Source organism: Dreissena polymorpha, chromosome 16 (genome assembly GCF_020536995.1).
Source record: "Dreissena polymorpha isolate Duluth1 chromosome 16, UMN_Dpol_1.0, whole genome shotgun sequence".
Lineage (NCBI taxonomy): Eukaryota > Metazoa > Mollusca > Bivalvia > Myida > Dreissenidae > Dreissena > Dreissena polymorpha.
Window position 1 is genome coordinate 21980003 of NC_068370.1, and position 18556 is coordinate 21998558.

At 35.6% G+C, this 18556-nt stretch overlaps 1 protein-coding gene across 4 annotated transcripts in view; it reads left to right on the top strand.

The window, feature by feature from the left end:
• The window catches only part of LOC127862081 (post-GPI attachment to proteins factor 6-like), a 41585-nt gene extending 26557 nt beyond the window's left edge, over positions 1-15028 (top strand). For 3 of the 4 annotated variants that reach the window (XM_052401041.1, XM_052401038.1, XM_052401040.1), the window contains exons 6-13: positions 197-507; positions 2915-3114; positions 5295-5440; positions 6096-6274; positions 6701-6964; positions 7396-7606; positions 10151-10174; positions 13023-15028. In XM_052401041.1, the coding sequence (XP_052257001.1) occupies positions 197-507; positions 2915-3114; positions 5295-5440; positions 6096-6274; positions 6701-6964; positions 7396-7606; positions 10151-10174; positions 13023-13090 (1403 nt within the window). In that variant the 3' untranslated portion in view covers positions 13091-15028. The remainder of the gene's footprint in view (positions 1-196; positions 508-2914; positions 3115-5294; positions 5441-6095; positions 6275-6700; positions 6965-7395; positions 7607-10150; positions 10175-13022) is intronic. The other variant, XM_052401039.1, reaches the window with a different exon arrangement.
• The last annotated feature ends 3528 nt before the right edge of the window (positions 15029-18556 follow it).

Genomic DNA, 18556 nt, shown 5'->3' on the forward strand with positions numbered 1-18556 from the left:
AAATATTTGGGCAGTTTTCAATGAAAAATGACCTATAAATGAGGAATACAATAATGTCACATAAACAAGACTTAAAAATACACCATATGAATATCATCTTCTGAGCAAAATGTTATCACCAATATTGACATTATTATGTGGCTTGAAGGTGTTTGTGTTTGAGACATCCACACATTTTTCCATCCTTTCCTAACAGAGTGTGAATCCCTGAAAATCTTCATTCCCAGGACCATATTTCATCCTGCTGACACAAACAGAACGTCTCTGAGGCCTGCTCAGGATAAGTGTATCAGAATGACCTCACTGGGGCGCTTTGTTTGGGAAGAACGGACTTTCAATATTACCTACGTGCTTAATGACAATACCGGGTTCCCCAACCCACTGCCATTGCGCAATCTCGTCATAGAGGACCATGTGGTCATGTTGACAAGTTTTACTGTGCAGTCTCCAGCAGACCTTGGGGGAACCCTCCTGCTTCATGCTTCTCTAAATCTTCAGGCTTTTACTGTAACTATGGCAATTGTTTATATCTCTTGTAAATGATTATGTTACTTTTTAAACGACCTTGTTAGTTTTTCACATTCAGAAATTTAACAGTGTTTCTTTTACATGTGTAAAATACAGTACAGGTGTTATTTACTTGTTAATCACAGCTTTACTTTTTTTGTCATGATTTTTTTCACCTTAAAGAATAGATACAATATTCAAAGGGGAATTTTTTAGGACGATAATTATTGCATTGTTATATTGCACACAAACAATATTGTACAATAATAAATTGCTTTTTTCCAAATTATAACTAAGATTAAGGATATTGTTATTGGTGAAAAAAGCGGGTGAAATTGATTGAATTATTATGCCACCCTTCGAAGAAGAGGGGGTATATTGTTTGAACATGTCGGTCGGTCGGTAGGTCGGTCTGTCGGTCCGTCCAACAGATGGTTTCCGGATGATAACTCAAGAACGCTTATGCCTAGGATCATGAAACTTCATAGGTACATTGATCATGACTGGCAGATGACCCCTATTGATTTTCAGGTCACTAGGTCAAAGGTCAAGGTCACAGTGACTCGAAATAGTAAAACAGTTTCCGGATGATATCTCAAGAATGCTTAGGCCTAGGATCACGAAACTTCATTGGTACATTGATTATGACTGGCAGATGACCCCTATTGATTTTCAGGTCACTAGGTCAAAGGTCACAGTCACAGTGACTCGAAATAGTAAAATGGTTTCGAGATGATAACTCAAGAATGCTTACGCCTAGGATCATGAAACTTCATAGGAACATTGATCATGACTAGCAAATGACCCTTATTGATTTTCAGGTGACTAGGTCAAAGGTCAAGGTCACAGTGACTCGAAACAGTAAAATGGTTTCCGGATAATAACTCAAGAATGCTTTCGCCTAGGATCATAAAACTTCATAGGTACATTGATTATGACTGGCAGATGACCCCTATTGATTTTCAGGTCACTAGGTCAAAGGTCAAGGTCACAGTGACTCGAAATAGTAAAATGGTTTCGAGATGATAACTCAAGAATGCTTACGCCTAGGATCATGAAACTTCATAGGAACATTGATCATGACTAGCAAATGACCCTTATTGATTTTCAGGTCACTAGGTCAAAGGTCAAGGTCACAGTGACTCGAAACAGTAAAATGGTTTCCGGATGATAACTCAAGAATATTTTTGCCTAGGTTCATGAAACTTTATAGGTACATTGATTATGACTGGCAGGTGACCCCTATTGATTTTCAGGTCACTAGGTCAAAGGTCAAGGTCACATGACTCGAAATAGTAAAATGGTTTCCGGATGATAACTCGAGAATGCTTAGTCCTAGGATCACGAAACTTCGTAGGTACATTGATCATGACTGACAGATGACCCCTATTGATTTTCAGGTCACTAGGTCAAAGGTCAAGTTCACAGTGACTCAAAATAGTAAAATGGTTTCCAGATGATAACTCAAGAATGCTTACGCCTAGGATCATGAAACTTCATAGGAACATTGATCATGACTAGCAAATGACCCCTATTGATTTTCAGGTCACTAGGTCAAAGGTCAAGGTCACAGTGACTCGAAACAGTAAAATTATTTCCGGATGATAACTCAAGAATGCTTTCGCCTAGGATCATGAAACTTCATAGGTACATTGATAATTACTGGCAGATGACCCCTATTGATTTTCAGGTCATTAGGTCAAAGGTCAAGGTCACAGTGACTCGAAATAGTAAAATGGTTTCCGGATGATAACTCAAGAATGCTTACGCCTAGGATCATGAAACTTCATAGGTACATTGATCATGACTGGCAGATGACCCCTTTTTATTTTCAGGTCACTAAGTCAAAGGTCAAGGTCACAGTGACTTGAGACTGTAAAATGGTTTCCTGATGATAACTCAAGAATAATTGGTACATTGATCATGACTGGCAGATGACCCCTATTGATTTTCAGGTCACTAGGTCAAAGGTTAAGGTCACAGTGACAAAAAGTATTCACACAATGGCTGCCACTACAACTGACAGCCCATATGGGGGGGGGGCATGCATGTTTTACAAACAGCCCTTGTTTTAATAAAATATTTTGTCAGATTTGAATGAGTTAAAAAAAAAAACTTTCAATAAGTGTCAAAGCAAAATGATGTTCAGAAAAAGTAAGAAAAATACACGTTTTTTTAAGCGTCTCTTACTGGTTGATTTTAGACCCGAAAATTGGGTGTAAAAATTGCCACACACCACATACATAAAACAGCCGCTTCTAAAGTCTTCTGAAGTATACAAATGACAGTCATATCTTAACTGTACCCAAAATCTTGTTATAAAACACTATTTACTAGCATAACTTCTATTGCAATTTCACCGTCCTCAACATTAAGCAACAAACAGGACCATCTTTTTATATTGTAGATTAAGAACCAGACTGTAACGGTCTATATGTGTGTAATGAGGAATGCCTTACCAGGCGGTGAGACAGTCCGCTCTTGTGAGACTGGCATCGCCATGGTGCTCAACTTCACAGCCCCTGAAGACACCGTATACATACCGTATCCTGAGCCAGGCACTTGGTTCATAAGCTTCAACAGTGAATGTTATAGTAACGATACTAAGTAAGTGACTTGTATTCTGGTGAATGTCTTATTGAAACAATTTTTCCGTCTATTCTTAACCATTGCTGGCAGCTTAAACATTCAAATATGAATTTAAATGTTCACTGTTCTATTGTTATTGGAGCTTACAATTGTGTAAAAAAATTCTGTACAAAGATACAAGCAACTCTTGGATGAAAAAACACTTTCCAACATTATTTGTTTCTATCCCTAGTATGTACAAGTAATTACTTAAGCTTGATTGGTCATTGTCAGTTCGGGTACTACTTAAATGTACACTGGGTACTCTAAAGTATACTCAAATGTACCCCGGGTACAGAAAATATACTAAAACGCACCCGGCCAATTAAGATTGTACCCAAGTTTTATTCCTGCCAAAAATCAGTTGTGGTAAAATGCGCTACGGAATAAAAAAAAAAATTCTCTTTGAACAAAACCTGCCTCAACATGCTTTTTCAGCTCACCTCAGTACAATGTGCTCATGGTGAGCTTTTGTGATGGCCTTTTGTCCGTTGTGCGTTGTGCGGCGTCAACATTTGCCTTGTTAACACTCTCAATAATATCTTGGATGAGTTTGAAAATGGTTGCGTTTGCTTGAAAAACATGGCTGCCAAGGGGCGGGGCATTTTTCCTTATATGGCTATATATGGCTATATATGGCTATAGTAAAATCTTGTTTTCTTCATTTCTACACCGATTCACTTCAAATTGATACTGAAATTCTCTTATAACAATACGGTCAATCTCAACTATGCATGAAAAACATGGCTGCCAAGGGGCGGGGCATTTTTCCTTATATAACTATAGTAAAATCTTGTAAAACACTCTAAAGGCCACATTTACTGTCTGATCTTCATGAAACTTGGTCAGAAGATTCATCCTGACAATATCTTGGAAGATTTCAAAAATGATGCTGGTTGGTTGAAAAACATGGCTGCCAGGGGGCGGCGCATTTTTCCTTATATGGCTATAGTAAAACCTTGTTTACACTCTAGAGGCCACATTTATTTTCCGATCTTCATGAAACTTGGTCAGAAGATTTGTCCCAATAATATCTTGTTGTCTCAAGTGAGCGACTTTGGGCCTTTCAGGCCCTCTTGTTCCTTATATGGCTATATATGGCTTTAGTAAAACCTTGTTAACACTCTAGAGGCAACATTTATTGTCCAATCTTCATGAAATTTGGTCAGAAGATTGGTGTCAATGATATCTTGGATGAGCTTGAAAATGGTTGTGTTTGCTTGAAAAACATGGCTGCCAAGGGGGCAGGGGATCTTTTTCATTATATGGCTATATTTGGCTATATAAATGTATGGCTATAGTGAAATCATATTAACACTCTAGAGGCCACATTTATTTTCCGATCTTCATGAATCTTGGTAAGAAGATTCATCCCAATAATATCTTGGACAAGTTCAAAAATGATGCGGGTTGGTTGAAAAATATGGCCGCCTGGGGGCGGGGCATTTTTCCTAATATGGCTATAGTAAAACCTTGTTAACACTCTAGAGGCCATATTTATTGTCATATCATCATTAAACTTTGTTAGAAGATTTGTCCCAATGATATCTTGGACAAGTGCGAAAATGGTTTCAGTTGCTTGAAAAACATGGTCACCAGGGGTCGGGGCATTTTTCCTAATATGGCTTCAAGAATCTTTATGAAACTTTGTCAGAATATTTGTTTAAATGATATCTTGGATGTGTATGAAAATGTTTCTGGTCTGTTGAAAAACGTGGCTGCCAGGGTGTTCACTAGTCATGAAAGTTGGTAAGAAAATTTTGTTCTAATGACATCTTGAGCTGCACAGAACAGGTCAGTTTCTTTGAATCTCAGGTGAGTGACTTTGGGCCTTTCAGGCCCTCTTGTTGAGTAGGAGTTTCGATAATATCGAGGTTATTTTTACAGAATATTAACAAAAATATGAAAAAAAAGCAAACAACGACCTATTTAGCGTTAGAATTCCCGGGTACGTTTCTGTATATTTTCCATACCAGAGGTATATTCAAGTGTATTAAGAGTACCTGGGTACTTTTAAGAAATACCCCAGCCAACAATGACCAATCAAGCATTACTTAAGTGTGACCTTTGCATGGATACAAACATAATTATGCAATGATTTGGTCAATAAACATAAGACCAAGTCTGGTATTTTATTTGATGCTGTTGTTTTTTTCAAGATTACCCACCACCTGTTCCATGCTGCCTATGGTTGATGTAGACTTGGTTATATCGGGGTGTGTGGAAGGCCAGTGTGGAGACTATGGTGTCTGCCAGGACTACATCAGTGGCGTCCATGTGTTCAGCTCCTGCAAGTGCTATGCAGGTAGGCCACATAAGTGCTGACAGTGTTACGTATTCAGAAAGGATTTTCCATACTATTAAGTGATGTTGAAAAGTGTACAAAATCTTGGCAACATTACCAACATTTGTTAAGCCTAATGTATAGAAGTTATTCTCAAGACAAGATAAAACTTTATAAGTGCCCAGCAGTCATCATCCTTATGACAGACAATCAGATTGAACATGAGATGTTCAGTTATTAAGTGACTACAACTTGATGGCACTGATGGCATACACAATCTTTGGCAAGCACTTGTTATTATAAAGAGTCAATATCTCCATCAGTCTCACTTATTCTGCACAGTCTGAAACATGTCTCTATCAATAAAATTCATCGTAAATTTAGTATCATAGAATTTAAAATAATCTATCAAGACAAGGTTAATGTATGGAAAAGATTGAAGCAACATAACCTAGGTATATATATTAATTTATTTGGTCGACCAGTGTTAACATGTTTTTAATACTTTAAATTGTAAAAAGACAAAATGACATTGACGTAAAGCAATTTCTCTTATGTATATATTATATTGTATTATTTGCACAGAAGATGTCTCACCAGTTGATAAATAATCTAATATCTATGCAATGTTGAGTGTCCTTATTTTTATTAAAACAATCCTATACACTATTTTCAGGTTGGCGTGGTTACGGCTGTACTGATGGGACTGAGGGTCGTACTAAGGGGGAGGAGCTTGTTGCCATGCTCCTACTTACCCTTAGCAACCTGTTTTTCCTTCCATCCATAGTGTTGGCGCTGTACCGGAGATACTTCGTGGAGGCCCTAGTGTACACCTTCACCATGTTCTTCTCTACGGTACTGTATGCAGGGGTTTCATTTAAGTATATGAGGTTGTTAAATCATCCTGCCTTTTTCAACAGAATATAAAGCAACACTATGCACAATTTTGAATCTTTTCATTTTTAAGAAATCATTTTAAACCGCTGAACAATAATTTGGAGGCTGGATGAATGGAAATTTCACATCACGGAATTCTTCTTTACTTACCTCATACTTTGGCTTTAGCCTGAGTAGTTTATAAGCTGTTCATCAGAATGGCAACTTATGGAGTTGCCTATGGCCTATAATCAGAATTAATGCGAAGTACGTTTGATAACTAAATTTACCTTACAAATAATTGTGAATTAAAATTTGATACATTGTGGTCGCCATAATGTGCATGTTTTCCATGTACTTCTCTACGTATATATACACTTTTATAGTGAAGTTGTGTTGTTTCAGTTTTACCATGCCTGTGACACCAGCGACATTGTCTACTACTGCATGGTGAAGTACGACATCCTCAGCTTTGCCGACTTTCTCGGCTCAATTAGCTCCTTCTGGGTGACAATGTTGGTTATGTCCAAGATTCCCCCGAGGGTGAGAAGCTTTGCCCAGACCCTCGGGGTGCTACTGGTAGCCGTGGGAACGGAGTACGACAGACACGGGCTGCTGGTGTTTGCTGTTCCTTCAGGACTTGCAGCAGTTGTCATGTTCGGATCATGGGTAAAACATAGTCCCTGATTTGCCACAATGTGCCTTGTTAAGTTAGAAGGAATGATTTAAATGTGCATTTCCGTTGCCAACATTTATTTAAACAAGTCTCCCTTATTCAAAAATGTTACTTAACTGTAGGGCATTGCTTTTATTGCCAAAGGCTTTGGATTTATTTTGAATACTGATTTGCAATATGAAATCAACTACATGTAAAACTAAATTTTTTTACTCTGAAATTAAAACCTTTGTTATCTATCGCTCTATTTAGCCTTAGACTTACTTATCCTAAATATACCATTTGAACTGCATTATCATATCTTTTTTCTTGCAATATTGACTCTACAACATTTCGCCATTATCACATATTGAATTCATACACAGTTAGTATTGTGAGTATGTAAGAAACTACCAAAAGTTCTTCATTTTCTGTGTGTTTGCAGATATTCCAGTGCCGCAGACAGAGGAAGCTGTATCCCACCAGGAGATACTACCTGATCCACCTTCTGCCAGGGGTGATACTGGCGCTAACTGGCCTAGTCCTGTTTGCGTTCCTCGAGACACAGAACAACTACAAATACGTGCACAGCTGCTGGCATATGTGTATGTCTCTATCCATCGTGTTTCTTCTCCCACAGAGACCCACTGATAAAGGTATGAGTCTAGATGTGAGCTTGCATGCTGTGGACGCTAGCACCACTTCTAACACGGCCTCCAGGATTGTTATGAGTTCCTACTCCGGCTTGTCTAATGGTCATGTGGCCTATGATATTGATGGGCAAGGAGAGTGTAACCCTGTATATGATGCACATGATTAACTGCAACTTTATTTTATTGCTATCCAAAGATTTGTAGTAATAAGAGCCTTGTTCTGCATTTAGTATCTAATGAGGCTTTCAACAAAATGGACAATCCTCTTTTTAGCTCTGCTGTTTCGGTGAAAACCCGAGGTATGGGCAGAGCCATCTCGTTGTCCGCCGTCACCGTCCCGCTGGCATTGGTGGAAACGTGATGAGGTTGTTCTAAAATCAAGGCTGCTACCTCGACAAACTTTGAAACTGCATAGGGGGATCACCTTGATAAGTTTCACAGCAACACCCCCATTTGGGTGTCACTAGGTCCAAAGGTCAAGGTCACTGTGACCTCTTAAAAAAAATATTCTGACAACTTTCATTTATTAAAAAATGCATCCGCAGCCGAGCGTTGGCACCCGTTATGCGGTGCTCTTGTTAAGGTTGGGGTATGGTAAATATTGTTTAATTATTTGTTATAAAGAGTGAGTTATGAAGGAAGTGAGGGACTTAAGTATGTTTGTAGGCAGCTTCTATGCAGACCTTGTCTGGGTTTGCACAATTATTTCTAGGGATGGCAAAATTATTCGAATATTCGAATATTCGATTGAATGGTCAGCATTCGAATAATAAAATGATATTCGCAAATTCGCATTTTTATTCAAACGTAATTTCACCAATATTAATGACCTGCGAACCGCTTACTAAAAAGCAACCGAAGCCACCTGGGAGTAACATGTTTGACGTGACGTTCTTCGTGTCAAACTGATAACGCGGCCCTATCAGTGTTTTGCGCAATGCAATATACACGCTCTAAGAAAGGCCCCGACTGTTGTTTGCCAATGGGGTGCCAATTAACGGTTTCAATTGATGGCGAATATTAATTAAGTATTGTGATCACAGTATGTACAGCCATTTAAATGTGTGAATTACTTAAATCGCGCAATGCAATATACTTACTATAAGAAAGGGCCCGAACTGTTGTTTGTCAATTAGGTACCAATTAATAACTTGCGAATAATAATTTAGTTTTGTTATCACAGTTTGAACAGACATTTAAATAATGTGAATTACTCAAAAGTAACAGATGATATAAACTAAATAATCATCAAGGAATCATAATCAAATCTGAAAATGCCACCAGCCCCTTCTGCAGTATGGAATACTTTACACGGTCTGTGGATAAGAAGACCGCAACGTGTAATGTGTGTAAACTTAGTTTTACATATGCGCGGTCTGCTACAAATCTGTGGAATCATTAAAAAATAAAATTCTATGACACGATGTTTTACATTCTATTTGTGCCCGATCACAGTACCGGTCATAGTATTAGTCGACAGCGATACAATTTTTCGATAGCAACGTTAATAAACAGCCTCGTATTTAGCAAACGGATATAACTTACAAACCAATGGAAATTAACACATAACAAGGTAAAATCAATCCAGCCGTTTTATGCGAATATTCGATTGAATGAATTTGCGAACATTCGAATACCGATATTGGTATTCGATGCCATCCCTAATTATTTCAAATAATGTCTTAAATATTGAAAACCTTCTTTCATGATGTTGCCTTGTTTTACATTTATGAAATAGTTACATTGTAAAACATATTCATTTTGAGACGATTGAACTAGATAATTAAGATAATGTTTATAAGACTTTTGCATTCAAGAGATTAAATAGGATGTCTTGATTAAAGTGACTTTGATACAAAAGTAACAGTCAGAATGTGAATAGAATGAATACAATAAAGTTTTACATATTTGTTGATACGCTGTATTCGTCTGTTAAGTAAAGCATTTCTTTGGGGTTTTTGCTGTTCATATAGAAATGATCATGATGTCTGCTGAGTGTTCCAAAGAAATGTTCCTTGAATTCTCTCATTAAATTGGTGATGCTCATAATAAAGCTTTTAAAGCCCCTTGCATATTGATGCAGGAGGCATACAAACATGTAGTGATTGACCGGTCAAGCCAGTGGAATACATTTAGCTAGACCAATTACAAGTTGTAGACCAGGGCATAAAGATGAGATTTGAAGTAAGATGTTTATCATAGTCAATTAATAATTAATCACTACACATCATTGGTGTAGATTTAAAATCCACACAAAATGTGTCAGAAAGCAGGTTTGCTTAGAACAAATTTTTAAATGTATCATATATAGAGCTACCAATTAATTTTGTTATTGGAATATATTGTTTAAACTGCAACCTTGTTAGGTTTCAGTATTTATTGCATTTTTTTCACAGAAAGTTGTAGGCCATTATAAGGCCTACATGTTGCTATGCCACTGCATCATCGGGTCTGTCCAGCCATCTTTCCTGTCTTTCCTGTTTTTATCCATGGTTAAGTTATCTTTTCATCAATCACTGTGTCTTGTTCTCATTGAATTACTTGCAGGAAATGGTAGTGTTTTTGAGAATGGTATGTAGCCTCACTTGGCAAGAATGCTTATATGTTAAGATTGCACATAATATCACTTAGCATGTAGAATTACCATTGCACATTTGTACCACGTGAATACTTTCCTTGTTTTGCATGGAATTAACCTAATCATATATACATGCTTTTTCTCACACCTTGTTTCCAGTGTAACCTAACCTTTAATGATATTTGGAGCTTTATTATGTTTATGATCAGTTGGATTGTTTTCATTGGACAACTTTTTATTTGATCAACAAAATGCAATTTTATTGATGAAATGATTCTGTCATAACGCAAATTATGTCAGTTCAGTAAACAAATTATAAGATGTTTTCAGTTAAACTTTATAGTCATTTAAAAACATTACCAGATTTTACATTTACTTATTAACAAGGTTATAAAACTGACTGTGGTATTCTGATGGGTTGTAATGCACTTAATTATTGTGTAACCTTGTGTCACAAGCCTACACGGTGCAACCATTGCCATTTACCAACCAACAACATCCCATCACATATTCCAATACCTTTTAACAATGAGTGCAACATAACAAGTTATCTGCGCAACAAATTAATAAACAAATAAAATTTGAATATAAACATAACATTATATTGAAATATTTACATTTTTATTAATATCAGTTTGATGTGTACATGAATGACATTATTCAAAAGTATGCTTTTTCCAACCCTTAAATACAAACACTGATTTCATACTTCAAGATACAGAATTTTGACCTGGTCTTCTATATTTGATACTTAAATTCCACTAGAATTTCAATCAGATAAGAAAATTATCTATAGGTATATGTAGAGAGAGACAGAGTTACAGGTCATTGTCTTATCATTTTAAGCCTCCCCAGTATTATTCATGCCAAATCTTATTTATTATAACAGGATGGGGAATTACCTGTTTTTCTGTTAAACATACCTCTTAAAAATCCATTTAATAAATCACTACTACTGTGTTCTTTTGGTGGAAATTTTAATGTTGCATGACGTTTGAGGTGTTTGTAATTATGTCATGAGCATTAGATATTTGTTAAATACGTTTTTGTTGCTGTTTATGTCAAAATGTACTACATCATAGTATCCCATTGTTTTGGTGAATCTAATTCATTTATACCAAACATGAAGACTTTACAGTTTATTCTGCGTAATATGTCGTACATCCAAACATTAATTGATGTAAATGCCAACTAACCTGATATAAAACACTATATCAGCACCTTTGTGTCAATATAGAGGTACATGTACAATAAAATAAAATGTGACTTAAAATGATTAATTTTGTCAGTTCCTTTAAGTTACTGAGACTTTATCCTTTTACTTATCTGTTTTGTATGTCAAGGAACTGTTACAAGCATAACATATGTATTATAAATGTATTTATTATCCCCCTCCGAAGGCGGGCTGTATAGAATTGGGATTGTCTGTCTGTCCATCCGTCCCTCAGTCAGTCTGTCACAAAATTTATTTGAGGGGGGATATCAATTCAACAAATTTGCTTGTTATTCACTTAACATCTCATCCAAGTAGCTTAATGGTTCATTTTTATTTTAATAATGCTTTTAAAATCATAGCTAGAAAATGTTGATGTAAATGATATATAATGTATCTAGTGTATTGTCTTGCAGTAACCTTGAAAATCAAGTAACTAATACATTCATGATAAGTATATAACAATTTTATACAATATACTTTATATATAATTGTATTGTATTTATAATACAATATATATTTAAAAATGTATCAGGTTTTAATTTAGTTTCCTGTGATTATATAATATTAGCATCAGCATTTTATGTTGCATATCTGTTATTTGTGAGTTCGAGATTCTATAACATGATTTAGTTTTTTCCATTAATTTTGACACTATTGTTCGTTATAAATGGGTTCTGATGTTTAGATGCCTGGAGGGAACTTAAATTTACTATAAGTTTGTGTTGAAATTCTGTTTCAATTTATGTGTTACATTTATATTTTCAAAATGTGATTTGATGTATCTACATTGCACTTTGTTGTTTGCTCAAAGGAAGCTTTTATCATTTAAACAGAAAGCACGGGATATTGTTTTAATGTGTTCTGCCTTTTTCATTTTGTCATTTGCAATAGTGTTTTTATTTTTACCATGTGCAAGGTTTTTACCAGACTTGAACACGATTCTATAATTTGACGTTATCATGCATATGCAAGTACTTTATGGTTACATTCATCAGATTTTATAATAAACTAAAACATTATCATCATTCCTCTGAAGAAAATAATTCTTTCTCAATGCAGTTACATTGGGCAGTTATCTAATCAAACACTTATGTATTTTTATTTTCAGGTTAAGCAGCAACAAACATTTCATGTACATTATGATTTTTTATGTTTTATGTTTAAATAATGGATAATAGGTTTAGTGGGTTAAAGTCTTGTATTATTATTATGTTATGTAGAGTATGAAAACAGTATAATAAACATGAACAAGAAAGCAGTCCTTCCCAGAATTAACACAGTTAAATTATTTGAATTTAAATCCCTCTTACTGAAATTAAAAAACAAACACTTTTATTCTTGCAGTCCTCTTACTAAATCTTAAAATACATATAATTAAGAATTATGATATCTTTTCTTACTTGTTAATAAAAATGTTATGTCTTTGTGACTGTATTGAATTAGACAATGCTTCATATATCTGCCAAGAGATTATTTCTATAATAAACTGTATTTCAAGGTTATGTTTATTGTTAATAAAAAAAAGTTCTACTGTTTCTGACTATGTATGGCCTACTGGGTAAATGTTTTCCCCTATGTTGGACTCAAATTGATTTGTTGGTGATTTTCTATCGGCAATATTTCAGACACAGACAGTGATGAGCTCATACTTGTCACAGATGAAAACCCTAGAGAGAGTATTAATGGTAGCTGAGCTCACCAGCAACACTGTTATTGTAGTATTAATTTATGTGCTAATTATTATAAATTGACTGAAGTTTTACCATTATATAATGATATTATTTTCAAACATCTGTTGTATTATTTACTTAATTGAACATCCCCTTAAAGCACCGTCTGTAATATTGAAATGCCTAATTGATTGGACTGGCTGCCATCCATAGAGGCAGATTAGCCTTTGCAGCATGGATATAGTTGCAAACAACTTTGCAGAAATGAGACACTTTTTTGTGAGGAGGTGTTGTCCTCACATACTATTGTCCGAGGCAAAAGGTTGAATTCCTATCGTTAGAAATTGATCTTAAACACTTTGTCCAGAGCAAAAATGGATTTATCCTATCAATTTGCAGAACTTCAAGCCATACTTTGTTGTAGTGCTGCTCTGTGCAACAACAAGGTCCCTATGTTGATGGTCAAGGTCACAAACAGGAAATCCATTTAGTCTTTCCAATATTTATCTAAAAAAATACTTCATTAAAGTGTGTTTGTGAAATTTCACAGATGGATCATGCATTTTGTTAAACCATTTTCAAAGAAAATATTTTATATCTGCTCACTATGTCTTTAAATATGCAATTATAAATTGTTTTCCTTATAATATATAAGCCCTTTTTTACAACTGTATTAGTCATTCACCACCGACTTTGAAACTATCATGTATTTTTCTCAATAAATTGTTTTTAAAATATGATTTTGTTAATTTAATTTTATCAGTATTCAGGTTTTTATTGCTTTACACAATCAGATAAAAAGTGTGCTATTTTAAATGATTATAATGTTTCTGCAAGCTTGTGCAATGATTATTTATTTGTTCATGTGTTTATGTTATTGTTAAATATTTTGATCATGAATAGTGGGTAATTGTTACACCTTTTTATTTTAAGCATACAGCATATAGGTCCCCGTGGTGTAATGGATATGGTGGTCACCTAGCGACCGGGAGGTCACTGGTTCATTCTTTAGATCTCCCCTAAAGACACCAAGTACTGGTTCTAGGCCCAGGAAACGGACTCGAGAGCGTTTATGTAAGCCTTAGGCTTCCGATGCAATCGAGCTTAAATAAATTGGTTTAAATTAAAACTAAGCATACAGAAAGAACATAAACAATAAGCTATTTTCTTGGAAATATTCATTCTGTTAATTTTGAGGAAAAACAATAATGTGTTGTTGTTCTTTCATGTTATTATTTTTTTATGTTGTTAATACATATGACTGTTAATGCTGCTGTACCTTAAAATTCTGCTCGATTTCAAAGTTGAACTTCATCAGCTTTGAAACGTTTTTTGAAGGTGATATTTTGTTATAAATTTGTTGTTTTGAGTCTGTGGTTATGTGATATTTAAAATAAATGGTTATTGTGAATTGTTGTTGCTTAAATGACTTTTCATCAAATATTTGTAGCTATCTACACATCCGTGCCACGTTATTCGTGTAATGCTCTGCTGTAACAACTTCAGATCCCTCTTACTACTGCATGTATTCACTTCAGCTGAAATTTCTCCCCATTTCTTTAAATCATAGTTGGGAAAAGACTGTACAGCTTTTTGATATTGAATTGTGTTTATTTTATTATTGTTAAATATTTTGATCATGAATAGTAGGTAATTGTAACACCTTTTTATAAGCATCCAGAAAAAAACATAAACAATAAGCTATTTTTTGGACATATCCATTCTATTAATTTTGAGGAAAGACAATAATGTATTGTTGTTTTTTCATGTTTTTACTTTTTTATGTTGTTAATACAGATGACTGTTAATGCTGTTGACTTCATTGTACTTTAAAATTCTGACTCGATTTCGAAGTTGAACTTCATCAGCTTTAAAACGTTTTTTGAAGATGATATTTTTATAATTTTATTGTTTTGAGTCTGTGGTTATGTGATATTTGAAATAAATCAAATGGCTTTTTTTGTGAATTGTTGTTTAAATGACTTTTCATCAAATATTTGTATACATAGCTATCTACACATCCGTGCCACGTTATTCGTGTAATGCTCTTCTGTAACAACTCCAGATCTCTCTTTAATACTACTGCAGGTATTCAGCTGAAATGTCTTGCCTTTCTTATACCATTATTTGAGCCGCGTTCTGAGAAACTAGGCTTAATGCATGTGCGTAAAGTGTCGTCCCAGATTAGCCTGTGCAGTCCGCACAGGCTTATCAGGGAGGACATTTTGCGCTTTTATGGTATTTTTAGTTTCAAGGAAGTCCCTCCTTACCGAAAATGAAGTTTAGGCGAAAAGTGTCATCCCTAAATAGCCTGTGCAGTTGTACAGGCTAATCTGGGATGACACTTTACGCACATGCATAAAGCCCAGTTTTCTCAGAACAAGGCTCATTTGATGTCTCAGACCAAGGACAAAAACCGTGCCTAGGAAAGTAGCAGAATGCCTCTTGTGTGTGTAGAAAGTCAGGTGGTGGTTTGCGTCCACATGTCCATATGTCCAAAGTATTTATACTACGGTAGGTTAAAATTGGATATGGCTGCCAAAAAAAACGTACTTTTGCTGACACAAACATAGTTTTAACCACATACACAATTTGTTTGGTTGACCTTAAAAGAGTTTGTAGTAAATGAGTTTATATAGCATACAAATTGGATTTGGCTTACGAACAAAGTCTGTTGTAGAGCACACAAACGAGGGTTGGATAACATAATAATATAATAATAATAATAATAACTTTATTTCATGAAGAATTCACATTAAGAAATAATTTCTTTTTTACAATGTGGTCTTCAGTAACAAAACACAAGTATATATATTGAAACATGCATACGAACGTACAACAGAAAAAAAGAAAATTAACTATACAGTTAAATGTTTTATCCCACTTTAACAGCGAATTCGGTTGATTAAAGTCCCGTTGATTAAATATCATCTATAATATAATAGTAATAATAATAGTTATAATAATATAACATAATACTGCAGCATAAAAATGTGTTTCGATATCAAATGTTTCACATTTGGATAGTGTACAAATAGTATACAAAATGGGTTTGGATAGCACACAAACATGGTTTGGATGACACACGAGCTAGGTTTTGATAGCAAACGAAAGATTTTAATATCTCATTAACTGAGTTAGTGTAGGATAGTATTAAGTTTTCTTTGCATTGCATTTATTCCTCATTTAAACAGCATAAAACTGGGATTACATGCATACAGGGTTTGTATGCAAAAAGGGGTAGGATAACATACAAACTTGTTTTGGATAGCATACACACTGGTTTTGGATTTGATACAAACTAGGTTGGGATAGTGAGCTAGCTGGGTTTGGATAGGATACGGATTTGGTTAACCCTTTGAATGCTGGGAAATTTGTCGTCTGCTAAAATGTCGTCTTCAGAATGTCTAAAATTAGCATTTTTTCGATTTTTTTTCAAAGAATACTATCAGAATAGCAAACAGTTTGGATCCTGATGAGATGCTACGTTCTGTGGCGTCTCATCTGGATCCAAACTGTTTGCAAAGGCATTAATAATTCGGTTCCAGCACTGAAAGAGTAAAGACAGAATACAAACTGTTATGGACAATACAATAATTGGGTTTCGTTGACGCACACTGGCATACAACATTGGTTTTGCTGAAATACAACTGGAAAAGGCAGACCAACTAGCTGCTTTTGGATGACATGAACTGGGTTTTTCGAGCACACAACCTGTGTGTGGCTTTCATACACTCTGGTTCGGCCTATAAAAACTGGGTTTTGTTGACATACTAACTGATTATGGCGTTCATAATGGGCACCGGGCAAGCGGCGTTAAGAACAACAAATTCCGCTAAATATTGCAAAATTGATCAATCGGACGATAATTGAGCTAGTTAATCGTGTTTTGGATTTGCTATTAATATCGCCTAGTTCGACAACCTGCCAGAAAGCATGAAGCACTTTAGACTAAATTATCTTAGAAATATAATAAATGGCAAAATAACATTTTACGCTCTCTAAAGCAAAGACTGGTTCTCATTGATCACATGTCTTTAGAAAGGTTTAACAATGGGTACGAGAACATTAGTCATCACTGCTCTCTGTATTCATTAGCTATACCGATCCGAAAACAAGCTGCTAAATCACGGCTGATCTGTTGACGGAAAATTTCGTTGCGCATTATGGCTTCCCTAAAAAACTTAACAGTGACCGAGACAAAAATTCATGTTAATTTTTTTTTATGCCGTATCGCTTGTTGTAAGCACACACGTCTTTCACATGGTTACGATCAGTGTGAGAGGTTCGATAAAACACTGTTCAATTGTTACCAACTTTTGAATCAAATCGAAAGTTCGGCTGGAAATCTGCCCCGTCAATTTTGCATCATATACGTTGATGTTCGGCAGATCACCAAAATTACCCATTGACGCAGTACTAGGTTAAAAGCGCCAAACTATCAAAATACATGAAATTACATCACCAAAATTACCCATTGACGCAGTACTAGGTTAAAAGCGCCTAACTATCAAAATACATGAAAAATGGAAAAAAAAACATTTGTATAATGTTGCAAATCACCAAGCCAAAAACAAAGCTTAAAAACATGAGTCAAAATGGTATTATCAAAAAAGGTCAAATACGCTAATCTTGGATGAAGAGAACGCCCGGTGTTACGAAGCTCCGGTTTAATGTTGTTTTTTTTAATGACACATACCAATATACTGAGCACTTAAAATGTAAACAAGAGATGTGTTTGTCAGAAACACTATGCCCCCTATTGCGCCGCTTTGAAGCCACATATTAGACCTTTGACCTTGAAGGATGACCTTGACCTTTCACCACTCAAAATGTGCAGTTCCATTAGATACACATGCATGACAAATATCAAGTTGCTATCTTCAATATTGCAAAAGTTATGACCAAGGTTAAAGTTTTGGGACACACACAATGAATGAATGAATGTATGACTGACTGACTGACTGACTGACTGACTGACTGCCTGACTGACTGCCTGACTGACTGACTGACTGACTGACTGACTGACTGACTGACTGACTGACTGACTGACTGACTGACTGACTGACTGACTGACTGACTGACTGACTGACTGACTGACTGACTGACTGACTGACTGACTGACTGACTGACTGACTGACTGACTGACTGACTGACTGACTGACTGACTGACTGACTGACTGACTGACTGACTGACTGACTGACTGACTGACTGACTGACTGACTGACTGACTGACTGACTGACTGACTGACTGACTGACTGACTGACTGGGATATAATACGATGACTTAATGAGCTGGGGTACAATACGATGACCGAATCACTTAATGAGCTGGGATACAATACGATGACCGAATCACTTAATGAGCTGGGATACAATACGATGACCGAATCACTTAATGAGCGGGGATACAATACGTTAACCGAATCACTTAATGAGCGGGGATACAATACGATGACCGAATCACTTAATGAGCGGGGATACAATA